Genomic DNA, 24,927 nt, shown 5'->3' with positions numbered 1-24,927 from the left:
TTGTGTTGGATGGAAAATGACGTTTATTACAAACATTTGACACAGAGCTGTTTGTGGTCACTTAGCAGCTGTTAGATTGGTAGAAATAACACCGTCCGGTTGGTTCGGTCTACTGCTCGTCAAATGGGGCTGACGTTCTAACAGCCGCGACGCTCGCTTCCCATCCTGAGCCGCCGCAGTGTGCTTTTCGTCACCTTTGTTACTGCTCTGGCGTCGGCCTAAAAACTGGATCGTACACTACAATCCAGTTGAAATCCTTCGCGGTGGACTCCATTTTAACTTCAAACCATCAAATGTAGCGAACTACGCGCTCCCTCAAAGCCTTTGTCGTCACTTTAAACGTCCTTTGTGAACCATTTCGAGTGCCGCGCTCCGTCTTTTGCACCTTTGAACAAGGGTGGGCAAACTTTTGACGACAGGGCCACTTTTTTAAAAGGAATTGACGGGTTATCGTTTGATGAAATGGGGGAAAAAAATAGAAATGAAAATGTCTAAGTGGAAAATGTTAATCAGCTTACTTTAATGTTGAAATAATTCATTCGTTTATTTCTTGGGTGATGTTTGATTTAATTAATTGACCAGTGAATAAAATAATTGAAATTATGTTACAATTTGTAATGTGTTTATTCACAATAAATCATTGGAAGGTCAATTTTGCAATTAAAAAATATAAAGTGAATCACAATATTTCACACAACAAAATAAAATGACGTGATGGGGGAGTGGGATAAATAAAATCCACCCTTTCTGGCCCATTGAAAATTGATCATACAACAAAACTGAAAATTAATTACCTACAGTTCACGTACATACGAGTACTGCATATACATTTTGATGAAATCATTTTGTGGAAAATTTGCAAAATGAATGCAAGAAATATGAAAGGACTCTTGATCACGCCAGACTTTTTTTGTGGCCACGTTTTGCCCACCCCTGCCTTAATGTTCACCATTCCCTTAAAGGACTCATAAGGGGCTGAGCTCCCTCCGTGACTCCCTATAGTAGAAACAAATCGGGAGCAAAATTCTGAGAATTTTCAAAGCTGGAAACTGTCTATGGGAATGAATAGGAATATACCAGCAATTTACGAAATTGGAAGTTGGCTCATTATAGCTCGAACATTTTCAATAAGTTAGGTTGGAGGATGAGTACTATTCAACTCCGCATTCACGTTTTTGTGGAAAAACAAAACATTCCATGAAACATTGAAAAATTCAACTCGCAAATAAAACGGAGTCGATTGATGTCATGTCGTTGAATTGTATCATTTTGCATGGATGATTTGTGCTTGAAGCTAACATGACATTCCCATTCGTTTACCGACCGCCAAATCCCTATTTAATACCCAAGGAAAGTTTCCAGTTTTTCCTATTTACATCATTTTCCACCACTGCAACCCAACGTTTTGCTAATAGCACACTACATTCGATCTTAAATCCGACAGAACGCAACTTCGCGTCAGTGTCAATCTGTCAATCACCATGCGCTTCCTTCTACCTTGAACTCAGCACCACTTTCTCAGGCTGCATAGTTGCTTAAGGACCAGGGTGTTGTCTGAGAATGGCACCAGAAAAAAGACGAGTCGAGAGCTTGATTGGAAACAGGAAGGTGGGACACGGAGAGAAGAGGTCGGGCACAAGGAGGTTGGGGCAAGGAAAAAAGGAAGTCAGACGGGGAGACAGGCGGACGAGATGACGGTCAGGAAGCGGGATGGGCAAAAGTTGGACGGCGGGACAGACGGCATCATGTTGAGAGACGCAAACGAAAAATGCATAATCAGCCAGCCAACGAGAGCAGGGCTGCACGTTTGGAGTCGCCGACGGTGGCGGTGGGCGACAGAGACAAGAGACCTTTTCGGGAAGTGTGTAAACAAGAAGGCGCCACGGTGCTTCCGGGGGGGCAGAACACAAAATGACCACTGCTGACCTGAACTGAAAACAATGACAAACACTTGTGCTGACAGATATTTTTTTCCATTTCCCTTAAAAAAAAAAAAGAAAGAAAAAAAGAAACAAAAATAATACACGAGTGGATGTTATAAAGAGCTGTACAGATGTTTAAAAAAAAAGTGGTGGTAAAAGTATATATACTTTTTTTTTAATTTATTGAGTGGAGCATATATGCCCTGAATGTATGAAAAAAAATAAAATAAAATCCAAGACTGGATGTCATAAATAGCTGTACAGATACTAAAAAAAAAAAGAAAAAAAAAGGGCTCGGGGGTGGAATGTAATTTCTTTTTTTTAATTTATTGAACGGAGCATATATGCCCTTAAATGTATGTTACCACCATGCCGGGAAAGTTGTTCAGCACCCCCGTCTTACAGGACAAAATTGGTGAGAGTTTATTGGTGTGATAAAGACGTCTGTCTGAGTTTGCTCTTGCCAGCCGGAAGGACGTGTGGCGTCATGGGCAAAAGGTCTTTTCGGAGTTGCGCAAACAAAACAAACCGCCGGCAGCACATGGTTGTCATGGCCCTGCTACAGTGGGGCACCACCGCACACTCGGTGCATTTAAAAACCTACACAGGAAGGCGCCACTAAGACACACTCACACACATACTCGTTTTCTCTCTCTCTCTCACGTGCACACGAATATGACAAACAGTTTCTCTATTCAGGTGAAAAAACAGATTCTATTATTCTTCATATTGATCATCTTCAACCAATCAGTGGCATGTATGCAGTACATATATGTGCATCCTCATCATGAAAGGGGCGGAGTCACGCAGAGACATCCAAAGGAACTCCGTTTTTTTTTTAAACTGTCTCTTGTTGCTTGGCAACGGCAGGTTCCCGGATCCAAAAGTTTGTGATGTCACCTGCGATTGGCTCGTGGACCAATCGGATGGCGGTCCTGAATGGATGATGTCTGGAGGTGTGTTTTGACACTGAAACCACAAGAAGGAGGGCGGGCCTAACATTACCTGCTACAGGAGGTCCGTGTGCGTGTTTGTGCAGGGGTGGTGGGGGGGGGGGGGGGTCATTGCGTGTCGAGCGCGCTGCGTGCCACCCAGCCCTCGGCCGCCGGCGAGTCGCTGTTGGCCGGTCGGTACACGAGACTCTGCCCCTGTTGGTTGGAGGCCAGAATTTGAACCTTCTCGCCCCGGAACACGCAGATCTCGTCTTCGCGTACGGCCACAAAGTCCTGGAGCACCAGCACCAACTCCTGGGGGAAAAAAAAAAAGGTCGGGAATCCAGTGGAATGGATGTGAAATAAAAGTTGGATCTAAAATGACGTTGGAAAATTCTTAACCATTTCATGCAAAGCACGGGAGCAGGGGTGTCCTATTCATTTTGCCACATTGTTGATCGGTTTCCTTTGTAGAACCCTGACGAATCTGAACCCGAATAAATGCAAGATTGTCCCATTTGACATCTACACAACAAATTGATGAATAGCTATTTTTGAAATCACAGGCCAGTAAAAACCCTTTCCCCAAATTATTTGCTTATTTTAAAAGCGGTTTTGTAACAAAAAAAAAAAAAGTCTTGCAATATCTCAATGCTTTTAAAAGTGAAGACAATTTGCACTTTTGTTATTTTAACAAGAAACATGAAGTTGATGCTCATAATTTGCTTTCAGGGGCGAAATAAAATGTCGCGGGCCAGATGTGGCCCCCAGGCCTTGCGTTTGACACCATGCACTCGAGGGAGCCCGCCTACCGCTCACACCACACTGACAATCACTGCTCGAAGAAAAAAGTTATCGGCCCAATATCAGCCTTATTTCAATGTATAAGTTATTGTGAAGGCCGCGGATACCAGCCACCGATACGTCAAGGAAAACAAAACAATTGATTCGCCTTTCTTTCCACGAGTTGAAACTAAATAGCTTGACATATTGACGCACGATCATGTGTGTCCGAAAGAAAGAAAAGTCTTGGTTCACAATTCTCCGTCGTTGGCCGGGTTCACATGGAGACTTTTTGCTCCTTCTGATTGAAATCATATCACGTGAAGCTCTCTGATCACCCGTTTGCATGCGACGTACTATATTCCGATCTGCGATTTACATGTTCCACTCTTTTATCAGCTCAATGTGTGTCGTGAACAATGTAAACGTCACGTGATTAATTGAGATGGAAGTTCATTTGTATACTCAGCACAGTAGTTATAACACTGTTATTAAACCAACATCTTGATGAAAAAACAAGTTAGTGTGCAGTTTTGCACACTTAAGATTTGATTCCCACCTGGACGTCCTGGTCGCTGTCTGGCAACGGCTGAGGGGCGTGGCCATTAGGTGTGGGCGGGGCCGAAGGCGATCGCCCCGACGACAGGGGACGGGTCACCGATATGCCGCCTTCCTTTTTCTGGTACTCGATGGGAGACTGGAGAGCTAAAGCGGGGCATTAAAACGTCAACGAGGTTGACCAAACGCTGCCGCGCATCCGTCCCGTCGCTCACCGGACAAGAAGTTGTTCTGTGCTTCCAGCAGGGCGGCGATGTTCTCCACCCAGGTGCTCTTGATGCCGGTGGAGGACGCCTGGAGCGTGAAGCGCTCCGCTGAGCCGCGAGACCACAACATAAACTTACAGGGGTCTCCCTCCACGCTCTCCTGCATGGCCAGGTAAGTCACCTACAGACACACCCACAGTGAATACCCGCTCAATCGCCGATTGATTTTTCTTTTTTTAAGCTTTGAAGACAAATGTGAATTTTAAGCCACATGTCATCAGTGAAGTGCCACAACAATCCAGGCAAGCACTGAGTCTGACTGGATGTACATATGGTGTAGCTAAAAGAGAAAACGCCGAAAACTGGATGGCTTTGGTGTCTACTAAAGTCCAACCAATGGGGATTTTTTTGGGCGGGGGGGTCATAAAGGTATGCTTCAAGGTTTGAAATTTCAGAATTTCTGGGCCACTGATGCTAATTTCTATAAAAACGTGTAGGATTTTCTAGCTGTTAGCATTGCGCTAGCAGACATTTGTTATCATATCGTTTGTTTTTTGTCGTTTAATATGACAATGCTCAATTCCCTTTGGTTGTATGCGATGCTGCTTTGTGTGTGTTAAAGTGGCAGCTGCTTCAAGCTTTATACTTAGAACGTCAATTGTCATTTCCGTCAACCCAGATTACCGTTTCGCCTGCTCCGTTCAGATTAAGCTAGCGGGCTTTTGTTATTACAGTCGAACCTCGATACAACGTCCCTCGAGGGACATAATGAGTCTCTACGTTGTCACGCTAATTCGCAAGGTGGCGGCGGCAGTTGGCTTCCCACGGTTTGTCGGAACGAAGGCCTATTCACTATTTTGTGGGGGGAAAAATAATCCAGTCGTTATGATGAAGTTTATGTTCTAAAAGTGTTTGTTGACAGCAAAATCAGCAAACGGAAAATGAATTCCGTGAAATTGGGACTTGGAAATGAGAACGTTATAGCGGTGAAAACGTTATAAACGGGGTATGTTGAAAAGAGGTCTGACTGGATATGTTTTGGTGGAATATGGTGTTCGATGAAATAAACAGCGTTTCATTTTCTTGTACAATAAATTTCAACTGGGTGCGACAAACTGCTTGGTGAGCGATTCTGTTCTGATCGAGAGCGAGAAGAGGCGCGATGGAATCGGTTAGAAAAGGTTTAAAAAGTTGAAATGTGAGTGGGAGGGGTTAAACCAATGTGGGCAAATTGGTCCGTTGGTCTTGTTAATCCGGCCCGCCGGAGGTTGGTCCACAATTGAGGTTCAATGTGAATGATTGCATTCATTTCAATTGGACTTGTAATGACAGGCAGTTCACCGCCAGGTGGCGCATTGACTTGAAGTCGCAGAACACGGGGAGGGGGGGGGTCTTTTCGACCACCTAGGACCTCTGTATCGCTCTGCTTCTACTGGTCTGATCACAACCCATCTGCAGCAATGCACAGGCTAAAATAGGTCATCAACAACACTGTTGTCATTTAAAAAAGTATATTAATACAGTACTTTCATGCTTTTGTTCTGTTGATGTTTGATATGGACTGTCAACAAATGCGGGTTTTTTTTTTTAATGTACCATAGCTCGTGCTGACCTGGCCCTTCTGTCAAATTTTAAAAGTCAATGCGGCCCCCCGAGCCAAAAAGTTTGCCCACCCCTGGGTTAAACCATTCCAAAACATTTTGACATGGTCTCATCGGATTGTATACTTGAGTTTGTTTGTTTGACGTGCGGGTCTGGAACACGTCACCCGGCGCTAAACGCGAGTGAGCCGAACTTCAGCGTGAGCACTCGAGCGTTTTTCTCGAGCGGTCCGCCAGTCTGACCTTGATGCTGTTCTTGAACTGGTATCCCGGATTGTTGGATCCTTTGCGCAGGAGTTCGCTGAAGATGATGATCTGCTCGAACAGGAAAACCCGGCGCTCTTTGCTGCGGGACAGAACTCCGCCGTCCTGCTCCCACACGCAGAAGGTCTCCTGTTGCAGCAGCTTACCCTGAGAGGTCAACTTCCCCTGAGGACAGACGCGCATCGGGTCAGGGGTCGCAGCGGTCGTGACAATGCACCGATGCGGGATCGGCATTGTCGCGACGCATCGTGATCGCAGTCGGCCTTCCTTGTCATGCCGGAATCGGAGCACGCAAAGTGGAAGACAACCCCAGATAACCCTCGGCTTCTTTTTTGCTTCAGATAGTCGAGGAGGGAGGCGCAAAATGCGCTTGCTTGCAAATACAAGACCGCAATTGTGAAGGCGGCATCCATAAATGCTTTGACAACTTTGACATAACGTGAATACACGATTAAAATAATTAAAAAATAATTAGTGCAATAATAATAATAATAATACATTTTATTTATAAGCGCCTTTCAAGACACACAAGGACACTTTACAATAACAAAAAACACAAAACAATACGGGTTGAGCAGCGGCAGCCAAAACGCGCCAGCGTTCACTTAACCCGGAAGTCAGAAAAAAAAAAAATCGCATCTGAGGCAGATGACAAAAAAAATCAAATAAAACTACAGCGTCCTGCATGAAGCATTTGAGCCATGTTGCGGCGGCACTGCCGCTGGCAAATTATAGTCGTGATATAACTTAATATTCAGCATCTTTAGATTGTCTTATTTAAGCCTTTAAGAAAATATGACTTCTGTGTCGTTGCTTTTTTTTTTTTTTTGGAAATATAAAATCTGACTGAATATTTATCATTTGATATTTTTGGGGCTTTATATCCCGATGCATGAAAACATGGTTGCAGCGGAGTAAAGAGAGCAATCGTAACTGATCAGTGGATAAAACTCCAATATCGACAAATATAAAAATAAAATGCAAGCAGGTGTTGATTTCATCATATCCATGTAAAAAATGTGTTCTGGCTCCGTCAGACCAGCGTCAGTAAACTTTGGGAGGTAGCCCGGATCATCGAGCCACTGTTAATGTCGAACACTTCAGCGGCACGGCTGTCTTTAATTTGTTTCTGCTCTGACGTCAGTTACTTTGCAAAACGGAGACGCGCAATGACGTAGCTATTGCATTTCTGAGAAGTACAATGTGTTCAACGTTTTCGCCCCTGTAGCGTTCACATTTCAAAGTCTCGCTTTCACATCCTTCATTTTCCATTTGCCCTATTTTGCCAACAAGGAACATCTTTCGAACGTTAAACTACATTGCAACGACCCGATTTTGCCCACAAAATTGAGACAATGCCTTCGTTCCAACGAACCGCGGGAAGCTAATTGCTAGCGCGACCTTGCTTTAAATACTGTTGACTTGACTTGACTTGCTTTGGGAACAAAATGTACAGCGCGCGCGCGCGCGATTCGCCTCCGTTGCTTAGCAATGCGACTGATCGACTCGTATGTTGTTGTACTTCCGGAGGCACGCTGTGGTCTTGAGTGCTCCGAAAACACGTAACTCACACCCAACCGACTGAATTCTGAACTCATTCGGGAGTTTCTCGTGAACGCGCCTACCTCGTATCCCTGCAGGCGGCCGAGGTTCATCATGTCATTGCAGCGCTTCGGGACCAGCGACATCAGCTCCAGTGCTTTCTACACACAAATAACAGGGAGGCGGTGACGAACACAACGGCCAATTTGCGACGGTCCACTTAGCCCCTGAAGAAAACCGACCTCGATCTCCTCGCAGTCCAGCCCGGCTTTGGCCGTGTACTTCAGGAAATCCTGAGACGCAAGCAAAGCAAGTCATCGTCAATATTTGCCACCGCGTGCGAAGCTCGGAAAACATGACGTGTCTTGCGACGGACCTTGAGGAGGAGCTGATACTTGGTGATCCTCTGGATGGGTTTGATGAGGTAATCGCTGATAGACATCCTGCAGCTGATCTCATGCTGGATTTCCTGCAGACACGCGCGAATGAGTCTCGCCTACTTTCAGCGGCGGGACAAACGTGGACGGGCTTCATGTTTCCCTCAGCTCGACGAAGCCGAGGCACCTCTAAGGCGCGTACGGTAGGACGAGCGTGGCGATGCACAATACCTCAAAGAAGGTCTCGTACTCGATGACGATGTACTCTGACCGCGGCTTGTTCTGACAGTAAACCACGTACATGTGAAGGCGACGCTCCTGGAGCGCAGACGCGAGCAAAAAGAGGACAATCGGTCACGCCCGCGGTTCATCTCCATTTGATGTGTGCTTCCAAAAAAAAAAAAAAAAAAGGGCTCACGTGTCTGATGAAGAGGTCGGCCAGAAGGTCGTGATTTTGAATGCAGCGCTCCAGCTCGACTAGGAAGAAACTACAGAACAACATACAATGAGTGCGTGTGGGATCATTCGTGTTTCTTCTGACTGTGAGTCATCTTACAACACAACCAATAACATTAGCAAAAAGATTTTAGCCATCTATAGGACCAGAGACGTGAGCTACATGAATCAGCACAAAAATATTCAGACCATATTTAATCTTTTTTTTTTCAATTACAATGGTGCGCTTCACCCAAAACAACACAATCCTGTTACTTATATCAGAAAAAGTCATCGACATCAAAAGTTTGTTTTTGTTTTCCATCACATGGCTAAATTTGTTCTTAACACAGCTAGCATGCACTCTTGGGCAAAATTAACCATTTGTGAATTTGTGATTTTTTTTATTTTATTTTTTTTAAATAAAAAATTCCTACTAGAAAAATATTACCCGATCCTCGTTTTTCATGTAAATATTGAATTTGCCTATTTTATACATACAGTGTAAGAGTATTAAGATAAGAAAACCTTTAATAGTCTCACAATGGAGAAATTGCCACTTCACTAAATTTGCAATTTATTGCTTCTCCTTTTTTTCATTTTTACCGGCACTTTTTTTTTAATTGAGCATTTTTAAACCTCCCTGTTTATATTGCTTGAAATAAATACTCTTTTTTTTTCTTTCAACAAGATTTATTCAACCATATTTTAAAAAATATATACTTTTCAGGTGTCTTTTTTTTTCAAATGACCTAAATGATCAAGTTTTCAAAAACGTTGTTGCCCTCCAGCGTGCCCCCCCCCGCCCCCCCCCGCCCCCCCCCCCCCCCCGTGTATTGTACACTCACTCGCGATGCCAGTCGTAAATCTGCTGGATGTTGCCAAAAACAATCTTGTCTTTTCCCCTCATGTCCTCTGGGATCCCTCTGACATCCAGCCTTGACATAAAGCCCTGTTTCACACACACACACACACACACACACACACACACACACACACACACACACACACACACACACACACACACACACACACACACACACACACCCGCGCGCTTTGGTGTCAGGTACATCAATGCCTTCAATAAACTGTGAATTACGCCGCCCACGTTTGGCATCTAACCTCAACAATGACACCCAAGTCCTTCACGTAGTCCTTCTCTGATTGGACCATCTCGTTCACGACAAACCTGCACACAGACACACCCAGCGTGAAGCTCGCCACGCCCCGCGCGCTCAACTCATCTCGGCGGACCGTGGAATGCTTTGGTCTCACATGCGGCCTCTCATAGCTTTGTTTTGCTGCTCACTGTCCGACTCGTTGGAACTTTGGTCCGAGTCGAGCGCCTGCGGACCAGTGACAGTCATATCAAAAAAAAGGCACACGGCAGCGAGTTAGAAAAAGAAAAGTGGTCGTGAATTCAATGTTACCGCGGTGTTGTTGGGATCTTTGATTATCTGCATGGGAGGTGGTAAAGGGGTGGTACTTTCTTCCTCTGGCTCCTCCTCTCCTCCACTTTGTCCCGCCTCCTCCTTCTTTGCCTTCTTTGCACAGAAAGCAACAAAGTCAACTAACTATTGTTGTCACTGATGCACGACGAAAAATCTAGTCACATTTTATTTGCTCTTTGTATTGAATAAAAACTACCAAAAAAAAAACTACATTAGTGCCTTGAGAATTAAGTTGAATTTATTCCATTACCACTCGTACGTTGTATTTCAAATCAAATCTTTTACCCCTGAAATGAATGGAAAAGCCATTAAATGTGTTCCAGCCTTCTTCTCCCAAAAATTGTAAAACATTTTATAAATTTGTATTTTAATGTGTAAAAATAGCATTCCGTAATAATTAAATCGAAGGTCAAGAATTAAGTTTATGTCGCACTATATCGATATAATGGCAATTGCGCTCCTACTTGTGTTGTGCCCGTCTTGGCCACCTGGGGGCAGTACTTGAAAGACAGGTGCGATTTAGCAGCAAACGTTGTAGTTGATGAAGCATATCTGATTGCGAGTACAGTGCTGCGCCATTTGCGTTCAATCGATTGTTTAAAGGGTTACAGCACCAAAACATACAATATATGCTAGCGTTAGCTTGAAGCTAGCTAACTGACATGCCAAGCTATGTGGTTGTTTTAAATGCACAAGGTGTGTTATACTGTATTTAGTTCAACAATCTAGGAGTGGCAATAAACAGCTTGAAGCTTTTGTTCTTCCTAATTGGATCTGACAAGCTGTGAGTTGAGTAACTGACTCGAGTCAAAAGCAACAACAAAAAACAAAGGCAGAATGTTGGCTCGTACCAGAAGTTGAGTCAAATCTATGCACGACTCTGTACTTGTGTGTTTTTAAGCGTTATTTTAGAATGTCAATTGACAAAAGAATACAAAGAATGGATGACAAACAGATTTTTGTCTTGTGTGCTTATTCATTCTTTCTTGTCTGCGCTCCTACCATTGTCGAGTTCCCTGTGAGGGGCATCGTCACTTCCAGCTTGTTGTCCCGCCTCCTATTTCGAATCGGAGCTTTTTTCTGTCCATCTGCTTTTCCTTGACTCAACCTCCTAACGGGACTGGTCAACCAGCGCTGCGGTGACACACACACACACGAGACCTTCAAATTAGTCAATCTGGTTGTGGTCTAATAACTGGAGCTCATTGCACTGTCATGGGACTGGTCTCGAGATTTTTGGGGTGAAAATCAATTATTTGCAGATTTTTGTGATTCAGGTGTTGGTGTTAGCTAGCTAGGTAGAAAGATATGGACAGATGGCTACAGTAGCTATCAAGTAAGCAATAACACGAATCGGAGTCTGGTGGTGTTTTTGGATGCCTGACTGCTATTACCAGAACTGATTTCAAGTCCTCCTCACCTTCAAGGTGTTTCCTGTCCCGGTGCCACTACGTTTTGGTGCTGGTGAATTGGCAACGGCCCCTGCAGCCCCGCTCGCATTGGAGACCACAGCGGACGTCCCACCTGGGAGGAAAGACAAGGCGCGCTCAAGGCACAACTTCTGAGGTAAGTTCCGAGTTATTGTGGTCAAAAGCAAACAAGTCAGAAGTCAAGTTCTACAATCTTGCCGAGTTACCTTGTATGTTAATTCATCCACCCATTTTTCTGAAGTGCTTTTCCTCACATATTTTTTTTTAATAACGCCAAAGCCAGTCTCCTTCTTGTCCAAGACTTAATTGTCTACTCGGTTGCCTATCGATGGATGAAGTTCGATGTTGTCGCAAATTTCTCATGTTGCCATTCTTTTTTTTTTTTTTTTGTCCCCACTGATGTCATCAAAAACATAAATAATTGAATCTAAATGAAATAATCTTTGGAGCTCCCTCCATGTTACTTGCTTTATCAAGTGGGGTAGACTGCACTTAGCATGACAGCCCACAAAAAAAAAAAGAAAGAAGAATAAACAGCCCCTTTTGAAAAATTCTGATTTTCTAAAGTCAACAGGCAGGACGTGTCAAGTCATGTTGTTCAAATCGAGTCTCATCTATACAAAGTCAAGTTGAATCTTTTAGACAAGCAAGTCCCAAGTCCTACAATTGTTCACATGAGATGCTTCAGGTCATGTGATTCCCCCCTCAACCCCGTAACTGGGGAGTCGTCCATTTTCACTTGTGTCTTACTTTGAGTGGGTTGAGAGTGCAGCCCGGCTGTCTCAGGGGTTAATGGTGCAGAATCTGCGGAGGTAAACAAACACACACACAGTAGGGGGGACATAAAAGCATTTATTTACTAACTGATTTACTATGCAAGCTTATCTATTCACTGTTCTTATTGACCCCCACCCCCACCCCTTTTTTCTGTCTGTTGTTTGATTGTATTGCTTTTTATTGTTGGCTGTATGGTGGCACTTTGAGATTGGTTGTCCAAATGTAAAGTGCGTTATAAATAAATCTATTTTGAATCTCTCTCTACCAGCAAACTAGTGGCAGGCAGGACAATTAAATGCTTTTTTTTTTCCAGCAGATGGCCGAAGGGACAGCATGTTGGAACAAAACTGAGCGCCACCCTCCCATTTTTAAACTAGACGGGACACACTCAAGAAATGGCACTTGTCTTGTACAATGTAAAGTCGTCAGTGTACCCTTTGGACAACGGTGTACATTTACAAACTCCCTAGTCATGAATGTGGCAACAAAAGTGAGATCACCCCCAAAGTGAAAATGTCCAACTGGGGCCCAATGAGCCATTTTCTCTCCCCGCACGGCCTCCTGTCACCAACGAGTGGCTCAGATGTAAATAGGGAGCAGGTGCGTTCAATTCAATCTCATGGCACTGGCAAGCAAAATGCTCTGACCGTCACATCCGCATACATCAGGCGGATGCGTCACGGTGCACCACACGCAGGTAGAAACCTGCGTGTCCAGTTTGACACGTCAAAAACATTCCTGCCACATTTCATCACTCCGGCTTCGGCTTCGCTGTCAATGTTTAACCACCTCTCCCACTGAACGTTCACAATTCGGACCCACCTCGTCTGTCCTCGCACGTAATCCAGCCCCACACCACCGAACAATCCCAGCATGCACTTGTGCCACGCCGCATGCTTCAGCGCGCATCCATGCGGCCAAAGCAAGCATCGGGGGTGACCCGCAGAGAAGCCACACGGTCGTTGTGAACCATTCGATACAAGTCCAAAAGGAGTACCGGTCAGGGGGCGTGGCTTAGTCAAAAAGGGCGGGGTCTTGAAGGGAGGGTGGCTTGAGAAGAGTTCCCATTTGTTGTTTTGTGATAACAAGGGGAAGCAAAGTGCCTTGAAATGGAGTTGATGACGTCAAATGAAATTGAAAAATAGAAATCATAAATTCACCCAGTCGTGAATTGAATTGTGCTCGCCCTCGCGAGTGCGTTTTTTTTGAGTGAGTGCCATAGCTTGTTAAATTCAAATGGATTTCCATTTTTACATGAAAACCGTTTTTAAATTTCGTTTTTAAATTTCATTAAAAAAACTTAACTTAAAAGTAAAATATGATGACTTGTAAAATTCTAATGTATTTTAATCAGCAATTTTAATTTCATTTTATAAACTTTGTCGTGCGTTTAAAAGTTCTAACTGAAATATTGTGTCAAAATATTCTAACACAAATTTAACTTTTTTATATATTTTAATGTTCACAAGTGAAGTGTCATTGGATTTTCATATAATTATTCAACTTGTTACGTGTATTTACAATTTTGAATCATAAAAAAATCGGGTGACAAATTTTCAGGTAACTTTTTAAAAACGTTTTTTAAAAAAAAGTAAAGTGTGATAAGTCGTTACATTCAAATGTATTTGAAATTGAAATGTTAATCAATAAAACAAAAACAGGCATGTGCAGTGCGGGGGACGTGGTGGGCTATCGGTGAAGGGCTGCCAGTGAAGGGAGTGACGTGCTTCCTCTTACGAGTCCCAGTCAAGAGGCGAGCAGCAGCATTATGGACCAACTGGAGATGCTTCATGGAGGACTGTCTGACTGTCTGATTTACACACCAAAATATTTTTTTTCCTTTTTTTTTTTAATGATTTAGTTAGCTAAGGGACTCACCCACTAAAAAAAGAGGTATTTATTGATTTATTTATTTGTTTAATGATTTTTTTTATTGCTTTTTATTTGTTTATTTGTCGTCAACCTTTATTTCTCCTGGTAAGGCAAGTGAGAACAGATACTCATTTGCAATGCCGACCTGGCTGCAGACCGATTCGTGCCAATAAGGTACAAACCACGTTTCCTAACGAAGCGCTCCGAAAAGACACTTTGAACATGTTAGCGCAGTTATGTTTAGAAATGTTATCCATGTTTTCAGAGGCTATTTTTGAACTTTTCATTTTCTTGATTGTCATGAACCTAAATTCAAATGTGGGCCCCGGGGTGACAAGAGCTGAGAACCACTGGTTTAGAGGACACCCAACAGAGACAGGAAAGGACCTGAATACAAACGGTGTTGACCAGAAAGCGTCAACAGGAAGTCAGATGGACAGCAGATAGGGGAAGTGGGTGTGGCGGGGGGGGTCGCAGATTCCGGGTTCCTGAAGACACTCACCCTTCCCGGAGCTCGGCAGCGACGATGAATTGGAGGCACTGAAGGAGGTGGTGGTGGTGATGCAGGAGGGGGCATTGCCCGAGGAGGCAGGGGACGCCGGCACCAGTGTTTCCATGTCGGCAGCACTGTGGGAGTGCGAGAGGCAGAGGGCGCTCATCGGCAACAAGCCCTCCTGGTGGGGGAAAAAACCCCAAAAATTAGAACAGTCACCATCAACACTTGACACCAATGGTGGGTTCTGGCATGTGCGTTATGTGCGGCCACACCGGTTGCTATTCCCGGGACCGCCACAAATGTATCTGGGCGTCTTACCTGTTGCGGAGTTTGATCGGTGGTTCTGACAAGACACCAGCCAGGTCGGTCCGCTGAGCGTTCCACGAGCTCCACAGTCTGACCGCAGCGGACGCTGAGCTCTCCGGGTGAACCAGAGGAGAAATCCAACAACACCACCACTAGCTCGCAGCCTCCCGACAGCTAGATGCAGGTACACAAACACGCAGGTGGGTTATTGCAAAGTACCGAACTTGACCCATCCTTCAAAAATGAGACACACCCAATCACAAACTCCACACCCTTTGTCAATGTAGTGTAGTATATTTTTCTGAAGACTTTAGTAAGTTACTGTCAAATGTATTCTTTTAGAATCTTCTGGTGTGCGCACCTTGGCCACCTAGGCGCATTAGAATACCCATTTGTTCATGGAGGAGACACGCGTAGAACGGTCAGTACTCAATCAGGCTCACAAATAGTAGTCGTTCTTCGCAGAGGATAAATAATGTATGACTTTGAATATTGTCATATGATCTGTCTACATGTCGTCCTCCACCATTTGTGCTCAAATATCCATTGCTAAAAAGGGTTATAGCATCGCAACACCGGTGCTGTTCGTTAGCCTGTGTATGACATTTCCAATTATGTGTTAGCATTAAGCTAGTGGACCGAAAGACAATGCGGTTGTTTTAAAAATATGCTGAAAAAAATTTGGAAAGCTCCTTTTGGAGGTATGAGTATGCCGGCTGACGCCAGCTGTACACGAACACCAAGTGGGAGCGGCATGGCTCGGGTGGTAGAGTGGCTGTTTCCCAATCTGAAGGTTCTGAGTTTGTTCCTCAACCGTTGAGTGACTATGAAAAAAAACTAATGGTATACAAGCGACAACAATCCTTGACTGGGAGTGTCCCGAAAGAGTTGGAAGTCTCTTTTTCGGAAGATTATTTCAGCATGTGCGAAACAGATGCTTCTCGTGAGGTTCACTCCATAAGTCAGGCCGCATCCCAGCTTGTTTTTGCTCGCAAGTCAAATCAAACAAATCAGCAAATCAACTGCTCGTATCTCAGAAGTCGGCTCACTCACACCCTCTGACGTTTTTGTTTGATGATGCGCCGTGAGATTCTTGTCATGTCAAACATGCGCCATGCTCAATCAAAGGGCTGGGAAACACTCTTACAGCGTTGGTCTAGTACCCGCCTCGCCCCGCCCACCAAACACGCCCCTGCTCGGACCGTGGCAAAATTAACCCGCATGAAACTGGTCCCTGGCACAAAAAAAAAAAAAAATAAGGTGAGGGGCCCCTAGTCTACAAGTAGAAATTCAGAATCTGATTGGCATCATGTCAAGACTTTAGACTTTTTTTTTTAGATGTTCTTTGGTTCAAAGCTGCGGGATGAAATGCCTGCATTAAAGATGAGCTGCTCTTTATACAACTCGGATTTGAGAGACGTTGATATAAGCTAACTGTCCCATAAAAAAACAAACAAACAAAACCTACCTCTGCAGCAGAGCAACGACGCAAAGTTTTCTCCAACAGTGAGACCATGAAGGGAGGAAACCCCCTCGCATGCAAACTTACACACACACACACACAACACACACACACACACACGCACAAGCGCACGCGTGCACACACCCAGCTGCAGCAGCGGTGAGGTCATGACGCACACGCCTCTCACAAAGTGTTGGCGAGTGAGCCGTACCTTGTCGCTGTCTGCGGTGTTTTGGGATGTTCGCGAGGCGATGGAGACGGTGTCTGGTTGGCTGCTGGCATCGCCCAAGCTGTCGGCATCCTCGCTGGTCTCCCTGTCAAACAGGAAGGGCAAAAAAAGTCTGTCAAGCAGCCAGATGCGGAAAGTCTCACGTCGTGGAACACGGGGCAGGGCGACACAGCCTCAAACTCTCGTCGCCGTGGAGATCGAAGCCCTTCACGGTCACCGCATGTGTCGCCATTTCTGAAATGGGTTAGCTCAGGTCAATTGATTAGAAACAGAAATGGTGAAAAGTCAGCGACATGATGTCCAAAGTCTGAACCCAAACTTCTGAATTGTGAAGCAGATGTGTGAAGCGCTCCTCGAATGATTCTACCATTCCTTTGAAATTATTATTAAAAAAAAAAAAAAAAAGAGATAACAGTTAATGATTTGCTCATTGAAGGTAACCGGGTCAGTCAAAGGCGCGCTCACCTGCGCGTGATGCTGCGTTGTCGCCCAAGAGTCAAATTTGGAGTTTTGGGAAGGGGGATGGGCTCCCTCAGCGCCCCCCGCAGGTGACCCCGTCTCTCCTGGATCACCTGGCGAATGCTGCGGACCCACTCCTGCTTCAGCTCCAAGGACGATGCCTAGTGGGAGAGCGTGACGGGTTGAAGGACGAATCCCGCCGCGGTTCTCAAACAGAAGCGACGCCCTGAACGTGTACCTTCAGAACCGTCTTGTTGTCCGAAGTGGGCGTCCTGCCGACCCAAAGCGCAAATTTACAAGGATCCCCTTCGATGTGCTCCGTCACGCCAAGTTCTGATGTCTGAGGTGGGGGGGGGACAAAATTGAGTCGTTAGCCGAGGCCCTCGTCCGTTTGTTTCTCTCGCTTTGCGTGCCCAAGCGGTGCAAAGCTACCCTCAAGCGGCTCTTGTAAAGGTATTTGGTTCGTCCCGATGAATCTTTCATTTCCTTGCTGAAGATGAGCGACAGCTCAAACAGGAAGAGGTGTCGGTCACGCCCCTTCCTGATGAGGGATTTTGGTTCCCAAACGAGAAAGGAGTCTTGCAGCAGGAGCTCACCTTGCACCTCCAGACCTTCTTCGAGACCTGACAATGAGATCTCAGCGTTATTCCTTTTCCAACTGGTCAGTGAACCCGCGAATCCACCACTTGCTGTTCGTATAAAAACAAAAAAATGCCTTTGCGTTCATTTTAATACGCCCAGATTGAAGTCTCCCGAAATTGAGAGATCCTTATTTTTCCAGTATATGGCGATAACAACCGAGTTCTGCCACGAGTCGTGACTTAGAAGCCGACAGTTGCCACAAGATGGTGGCAAAGCCCCGCTGTCGTCTAAGTGAAGCTCCTCAACCCCACCTCAACGTAGTTCCTTGGCACCAAGATGCCACAAGACTCTTGTCAAAGCAACACCGTAACTCAAATTCAATTGCAAATATATAGTGGAACGGAAAGCGAGATATAGTTTATTGTAAAATATGATTAATTAACTGATTAGTTAATTGGCTAAGAATGATTAACTCATTCAGTCGCAGCCAATTCTGGACTAAGTCTGAAAAGACGTTTAAAAACGTCTTTGGGAGTGAATGAATTAATTGATAAAAAAAATATATTTGTTGATGTGTTATTAATTTAGTTTTCACTGTCTTTGTTATTGATATTTTTATTATATATTTATTCTGAAAAGATCTAACGATATTTCTTCTTCTTTCTGCCTACATTATTGCTGCTGGAGGCTGTAATTTCCCCAGTGTGGGACTAATAAAGGATATCTAATATGACAGGAAGTTAAAAAAAAAAGGCTTTGGAAAGAGTCACCCTCTAACATGCTAACGTGCATAGCATCGTTAGCTCTCTTGGGAACACTCAGCATGACGTCCAGGCCTTCTTTGATCTCGCCTTTTCCTTCTTCGCAGCAGGCCAACAACTCCTGCAAAGAAAAAAACAACGCCCGCTCGTGAATGGAGTCAATGGTCGGTCGGCCCGTGCGTCGCCGGCTCACCTTCAGCAACAGTTGATACTTTGTGATCCTCTGAACGGGTTTAATGAGCGCCGATGAGATGGAGTTGGCCAGCCCGTGTCTCCTCTGGACCTCCTGCGAAACAAACCACACGACAAAAAACAGCGTCGTGTTCAGGACCACGCTCTCTCACTTGCCGAGACGAGACCAAGCTTTCGGGGAGTCGGGTCCAAGACGAGACCAAGGCTGTCACAATGTGGTCTCAAGACCGGTTTTGAGTGTGATAACGGAAACGGAAACTGTGAGATCAGAAGACCTTTTGGATGTTAAAAAAAAAAGGCCTCACCTCAAAGAAGCCAGCACCATGCTGCTGGATCAACAAGCTGGAGTCTGGCTTGTTCCTGCAATAGGTCACGTACATGTGGAACTTGTCAGCCTAAGAGGAGGAACAAAAACACACACATAAGGGTGGGATGGATGACCAACCCTTTTTTTTTTAAACTATCAAAGTAGATTTGGTTACCCAAGTGACAAAACAATGTCCCACATCTTCAGGAAGTTGCTCATAGTTCTCCAGCTCCTTCAAGAAAATACTAGAACAGACATGGCTGCGTCATTTGCGCGACGGACACGCACAAACGCCGACGCATTCGTTCGTGCTGATTCCCTACCTGTTATGGAACTCGTAGATATCCTGGATGTTCCCGAAGACCACGTCATCCCTGTTGCTGAGACCGGACGGGACGTCCTCGGAGCCGCTCGTCATCTCCCACAGGTACGTCTGCGGCGTTGCGGGCCACACAGTCAAGAGGTATCATGTTGCGCCAGCGTTAGCGCGCCGTTACGGCTTCAAAGCAATGCTTGCGAGGATGGGGAACCAAGTACGAATCATCCATGACTGTACTTGAGTTGATTTCTTTTTTTTTTAGGTATTTCTACCTCACTCGAGTAGCTTGGTAAGTAAAAGTATGGACTTGTTTACAGTTGTTGGACCAAGATAGTGATCGTTTCAGCAAAAGCTTTGGCCACTGAAATGACTGCGTTTTCATTGTCAGAGATGTTGTCAACATGGAAATATGATATGTTATATTGAATGTTTAATGTGTTTTTTTGAAGATTTGGCAGGAGCTAAATTATTTTTCCAACGCATTTTTTTTCTACGGCGGGGGTCGACTGTAGCGTAAATGCACAAGTTGTTTAAAAACTTCTGATTGGATCGATGAACTAGTATTGTTATTTTTTTTTTCAAGATCGCTGATGGCCTGATGGCCATACAGAATGTAAAAATTAAATTCTGAAATTTTAGTAGACTATCCATCCATCCATTTCCTAATCCGCTAATCCTCACGAGGGTCGCGGACGCGCTGCAGTCAATCGCAGTCGTCTTCAGGCAGTAGGCGGGGCACACCCTGAACCGGTTACCAGCCAATCGCAGGGCACAACCATCCGCACTCACAATCACACTTTGGGACAATTTCGAGTGCTCCATTAACCTGCCATGTATGATTCTGGAATGGCATGGGGGGTGGGGGGGGGGGGCACGCAGTCCATGTAGGAAGCTCGGAGTTGAACCACTGTGAGGCAAACGTGCTAACCAGGAGACCATCGTGCCGCCTTTAGTCGAGCATTTAAGTACATTTCAGACACGGTACCTGTGTTTTTTGTTTTGTTTTGTTTTGTTTTTTTACTTGTATTGAATACAATAAGTTGAATCAGTACTCGAACAGTCTTTTTCTTCTTCTTTATTCATCTGCGCCTCGAGCGTGAGCACTTTTGCCATCTCTGCCTAAAACCAATGTGAGCAGTGCAAACAGGATGGAGTAGTACCTCGATGCATTCTTGAAGGTCCCTGACGTAGACCCTCTCCGTTTGCAGCAACTCCGCCATGATGTACCTGCAATATACACACTTGTCAGCCAACATCAAGCGCACTGCAATGGTTCTTAGCATTTTTATGACAAGCAGCACTTCACACAACACTTGACTTGCCAAGTACCACCGCCATGACCAACATTAAAGCACAGTAGCGTAGTGGGCCTGTTAAACTAGTTAAATCATTTAAATTCACTGCACATAAACTAAGTTGAAAAAAATCGACCCAAATGAATGTTTGGCAACATATCACAATCATAAAAGGCGCGCAAAGGCAATGACCGAGACTCGGTTACTCACTCTTTCTTGCGGGCTGAGCGTCTCTTCTCATCGCTGACCTGGTGGCTGGGGTCTGACAGATTGACTTCCGGGTCCGAGTCAGACAGACTGTTGGGAATCAGCTCGAGCTCCAAGTCCTTGTTGTCCTAATGGGGTAGGGGGGGGAGGGGCACACCCTCCTGTTTATATTCATCTTCCGTTCATTCATCTTCCGAACCGCTTCATCCTCATTAGGGTCGCGGGGTGTGCTGGAGCCTATCCCAGCTGTCTTCGGGCAGTAGGCGGGGGACACCCCGAATTGGTTGCCAGCCAATCGCAGGGCACACAGAGACAAACAACCATGCACGCCCGCACTCACACCTAAGGACAATATAGAGTGTTCAATCAGCCTGCCATGCATGTTTTTGGAATGTGGGAGGAAACCGGAGCACCCGGAGAAAACCCACGCAGGCCCGGGGAGAACATGCAAACTCCACACAGGGAGGCCGGAGCTGGAATCGAACCCGGCACCTCTACACTGTGAAGTCGACGTGCTAACCACTGGACTACCGGGCCGCCCTCCTGTTTATATTCTTTAACTATTTAAAGTAATTAAATAATCATTTGTGAACCCATTAGGTGACGTACAAATGTAGCATCGTGCTTATCATGTTTCGGTTTGGGACCAACAGGTGGCACTGTAGGGCTCCCACTGCAGCTGCACACCTGTTATGTAATTTATGTAATTAGTGGTATAAAGGCCAAGTGCCAGTGCCAAGAACTTCAGACACCACTCATGATCAACTATATCGATTTCAAGAAAGCCTTCGACAGCATCCACCGGGAGTCACTGTGGCAGATCGTCCAGCTGTATGGTGTACCCCTCAAGTACATCAACATCTTCAGGTCATTGTACCACAAGTCAAACTGTTGTGTCAAAACCAACAGTGGCACAACTGATGATTTTGACATTGTCACTGGTGTAAGACAGGGTTGCATTCTGTCACCCCTACTCTTCATCATCATAATTGACTTTGTGATGAGGAAGTCCATCACAGGGGAAAAAGTTGGTATCAAGTGGGGAGGGAGCAGACTAGCTGACCTGGAATTTGCAGATGATTTGGCTCTATTAAGTCACACCCAGCCCGCACTCCAGGAGTTGACCAACAATCTGCATGAGCACGGAGTTAAGGTCGGTTTACGAATTAGCCAGGAAAAGTCCAAGGCCATGGCCGTCGGACAGCACCAACACCTTCAACCACTCACTCTACACCAACATGACATAGAGTACATTGACAGCTTCACATATCTTGGGAGTAACATCTCAAATACAGGTGGTGTGGAGAAAGACGTCAACAGTAGACTTGGTAAAGCTGCGGGAGTGTTCCAACGCCTCCGCAACATCTGGTCATCGAAAGCCATCACTACGACCAGCAAGCTACGCCTCTATATGTCAGTGGTTATCCCAACAGCGATTTACGCCTGTGAGACATGGATGAAGACAGCCAACATTACCAACAAGTTAGATGTCTTTCATCGGCGTTGCCTGAGATCCATCCTGAGGATCTCATGGAGAGACCACATCACCAACGAGGAGGTGATGAAGAGGGCAGGAGTGGCTGAACTGTCAGACATTGTCTCTGAAAGGAGAAGGAAAATGATCGGCCACGTACTCCGACTGCCAAGAGAGAGACCGGCAAGTGTGGCCATGGACTGGATGCCAGAGGGTGGAAAGAGGAAGAGAGGTAGGCCAAAGAAGACGTGGAGACAGACTGCCAAAGAAGACCTCAGTGAGATGGGTGTCAGCTGGCATGGAGCAAGAAGGGTCGCCAGTGACCGGAACAAATGGAGGAGGCTCGTCGCCCAATGTTCCAAATAGGAGCGGGCGGAACTAACTAACTAACTAAGTGGTATAAAAGGACTCCCCGCCCGACCGCTCATTGTCGGGTCATTGTGTTGCTTGTTTGCTTCTGTCAGGTTTGTTTCAGTCATTTATTGAGAGTTTTTTCGCTTCTGCCATGGTTTTTGTTTGTTACTTTGGATTCGTTTTGTTCTTTGGACTTTGTTTTGGATTTAGTTTTCTCTGTGTTTTAATACAATTCTTCAAGTTCACCCTGCTCCTCCCTCTTTCCTGCTTTTTGGGGTCCACCACCACCTCGCATGACACGTGACAGTGGTTGAAAATCACCACCCTGATGATGATACATTTACATGTTCCCGCTGTAACTGGCAATCCAATTTACAATGCGGTCAAAAGGCGGGGTGGGGGTCGGCGGGGGGTACCTGTGAGCAACCTCCCAGTGCCGTCTCCAGCACGTGGCGATACTGGCCCATCCTGATGGTGAAGTCCCGGTACCGTTTATCCACGGCGGAAACACAGCGGCGAAGCTCCAGGCGGTGGGCGTGGCCTTTAGTCAGCATGCTCTCGGCCAATTGGATGAGCAAGTGAACCTTTTCCTGGGTGTGCTGAGGAGAACATGACAGACGGAGTCAGAGGCTTCACGCCATCATCTTTGTCACCGTGCACACTCGGAGCTGATTAATAAAAATATATATATACTGTGTATATATATATATATATATATATATATATATATATATATATATCCAGCGCCTTAATATGGAATACTGACTATCATCTAGGCTGGTATACACATAGCTTGAATATCAACACTGCGCCTTAATATATGAAGATAAAAGCAGTTGTTTTAAAGACCGAATTTAAATAAATCACACCAAAAACATTCTATAAACATTTTACCTACATTCAAACAAAATCAATCACATCTTAAAAGATTAAATGCACTAAAAAGTTAAATACAACTGAACTGTGCTCAGGCAGTGGCTCTTTCACTTGCCAATAGGGGGAGCCCAAACAACACACTGCGCTTGTCTCACTGCGCTAAAGCCCTTCAAAACGAACAAAAATAAACCTTTAGACCTTGGGCCGGCTCCGTGCACACTCTTACCTTGGCCGAAACACAAAACTGCCGGTGCTGGTTGAGCAACTCCTGCGTCTCCGTCGCTGTTGCTCCTGGTGATGTGTGTGTGGCCAGGTAGTGGTCTCCTGACTGTGCCAACCAATCCAGAGCCTGTCCAATTGAGGGTATTGTATTTATTTATTATTATTTTGATTTTTTTTTTAAATAAATGACTCAATGCAGCCTTTCAAGACGAATATCTGCATTTTTACAGAGAACCAGTGACAATGTGGTGGGAACGCATATAGTTCTCTGTACTCTTTCAAAGTCCCACAAAGATACTGTACATGATTTGGACTTTTACTGTTTGAATTTCCCCCCAGAAGACCCTCCATGACTAATGTGCACATAAAAAGTGGTGGACACTAAGCCAGTTCATGTGACTGTTTCAAACTCCATTTTGATTTTATCGATTTTAGTTGACACGGCTCAAATTTGACAACATCCTTATACATTTTCATTTCAATTGTTGTGCATTTTGGGTGACTTGAGGGAAACTAGTCAGAAGTCATCAAATGTCAGGGTGAAAGGATGACATTGAGGCTACTTATGTTGCTATAAAAATATATAAGATAAGATATCCTTTATTTGTCCCACACTGGCGGCCCGGTAGTCCAGTGGTTAGCACGTCGACTTCACAGTGCAGAGGTACCGGGTTCAATTCCAGCTCCGGCCTCCCTGTGTGGAGTTTGCATGTTCTCCCCGGGCCTGCGTGGGTTTTCTGCAGGTACTCCGGTTTCCTCCCACATTCCAAAAACATGCATGGCAGGCTGATTGAACGCTCTAAATTGTCCCTAGGTGTGAATGTGAGCGTGGATGGTTGTTCGTCTCTGTGTGCCCTGCGATTGGCTGGCAACCGATTCAGGGTGTCCCCCGCCTACTGCCTGAAGACAGCTGGGATAGGCTCCAGCACCCCCCACGACCCTAGTGAGGATCAAGCGGTTCGGAAAATGGATGGATGGATGTCCCACACTGGGGAAATTTACAGTCTACAGCAGCAAGATTGTGGGTAGAAAGAAGAAATCGATCCATTTGATCATTGCAATACAGTTACATTTTCATCAACACAACATCAGTAGCCAGCGTTACGTACCTGCTGTGTGTGGTTCTGAAACATGACGTACTGCTGGCACTGGTCCAGTCGGCGCTTCTTTAATGTCCAAAAATGAAGCACTCTATTTTCTCTCTGAAGCAACTCACTGAGGATACCTGGACACGAC

At 45.3% G+C, this 24,927-nt stretch overlaps 1 protein-coding gene across 2 annotated transcripts in view; it reads right to left on the bottom strand.

The window, feature by feature from the left end:
* Positions 1-600: 600 nt before the first annotated feature.
* LOC147210538 (kalirin-like) overlaps positions 601-24,927 on the bottom strand; it is a 35,135-nt gene continuing 10,808 nt past the window's right edge. Inside the window, exons 26-57 of one of the 2 annotated variants that reach the window (XM_086112277.1) lie at positions 24,801-24,916; positions 23,696-23,818; positions 23,010-23,192; positions 20,769-20,893; positions 20,424-20,490; positions 19,268-19,377; positions 19,120-19,189; positions 18,943-19,032; positions 18,639-18,731; positions 18,455-18,566; positions 17,535-17,725; positions 17,341-17,442; positions 17,109-17,263; positions 16,626-16,728; positions 14,965-15,126; positions 14,653-14,824; positions 12,252-12,305; positions 11,492-11,595; positions 11,074-11,205; positions 10,051-10,164; positions 9,896-9,966; positions 9,743-9,809; positions 9,469-9,572; positions 8,604-8,673; positions 8,417-8,503; positions 8,185-8,277; positions 8,051-8,101; positions 7,892-7,969; positions 6,246-6,431; positions 4,411-4,582; positions 4,197-4,342; positions 601-3,169 (exon numbers count right to left, since the gene is read on the bottom strand). In XM_086112277.1, the coding sequence (XP_085968403.1) occupies positions 2,984-3,169; positions 4,197-4,342; positions 4,411-4,582; positions 6,246-6,431; positions 7,892-7,969; positions 8,051-8,101; positions 8,185-8,277; positions 8,417-8,503; positions 8,604-8,673; positions 9,469-9,572; positions 9,743-9,809; positions 9,896-9,966; positions 10,051-10,164; positions 11,074-11,205; positions 11,492-11,595; positions 12,252-12,305; positions 14,653-14,824; positions 14,965-15,126; positions 16,626-16,728; positions 17,109-17,263; positions 17,341-17,442; positions 17,535-17,725; positions 18,455-18,566; positions 18,639-18,731; positions 18,943-19,032; positions 19,120-19,189; positions 19,268-19,377; positions 20,424-20,490; positions 20,769-20,893; positions 23,010-23,192; positions 23,696-23,818; positions 24,801-24,916 (3,689 nt within the window). In that variant the 3' untranslated portion in view covers positions 601-2,983. The remainder of the gene's footprint in view (positions 3,170-4,196; positions 4,343-4,410; positions 4,583-6,245; positions 6,432-7,891; positions 7,970-8,050; positions 8,102-8,184; positions 8,278-8,416; positions 8,504-8,603; positions 8,674-9,468; positions 9,573-9,742; positions 9,810-9,895; positions 9,967-10,050; positions 10,165-11,073; positions 11,206-11,491; positions 11,596-12,251; positions 12,306-14,652; positions 14,825-14,964; positions 15,127-16,625; positions 16,729-17,108; positions 17,264-17,340; positions 17,443-17,534; positions 17,726-18,454; positions 18,567-18,638; positions 18,732-18,942; positions 19,033-19,119; positions 19,190-19,267; positions 19,378-20,423; positions 20,491-20,768; positions 20,894-23,009; positions 23,193-23,695; positions 23,819-24,800; positions 24,917-24,927) is intronic. The other variant, XM_086112285.1, reaches the window with a different exon arrangement.

Source organism: Hippocampus guttulatus, chromosome 1, assembly GCF_054856545.1.
Source record: "Hippocampus guttulatus isolate MCC_2025c chromosome 1, RoL_Hgut_1.0, whole genome shotgun sequence".
Taxonomy (NCBI): domain Eukaryota; kingdom Metazoa; phylum Chordata; class Actinopteri; order Syngnathiformes; family Syngnathidae; genus Hippocampus; species Hippocampus guttulatus.
Note: the sequence above shows the minus strand (reverse complement) of the source record. Positions and strands in the feature narration are given on the sequence as shown.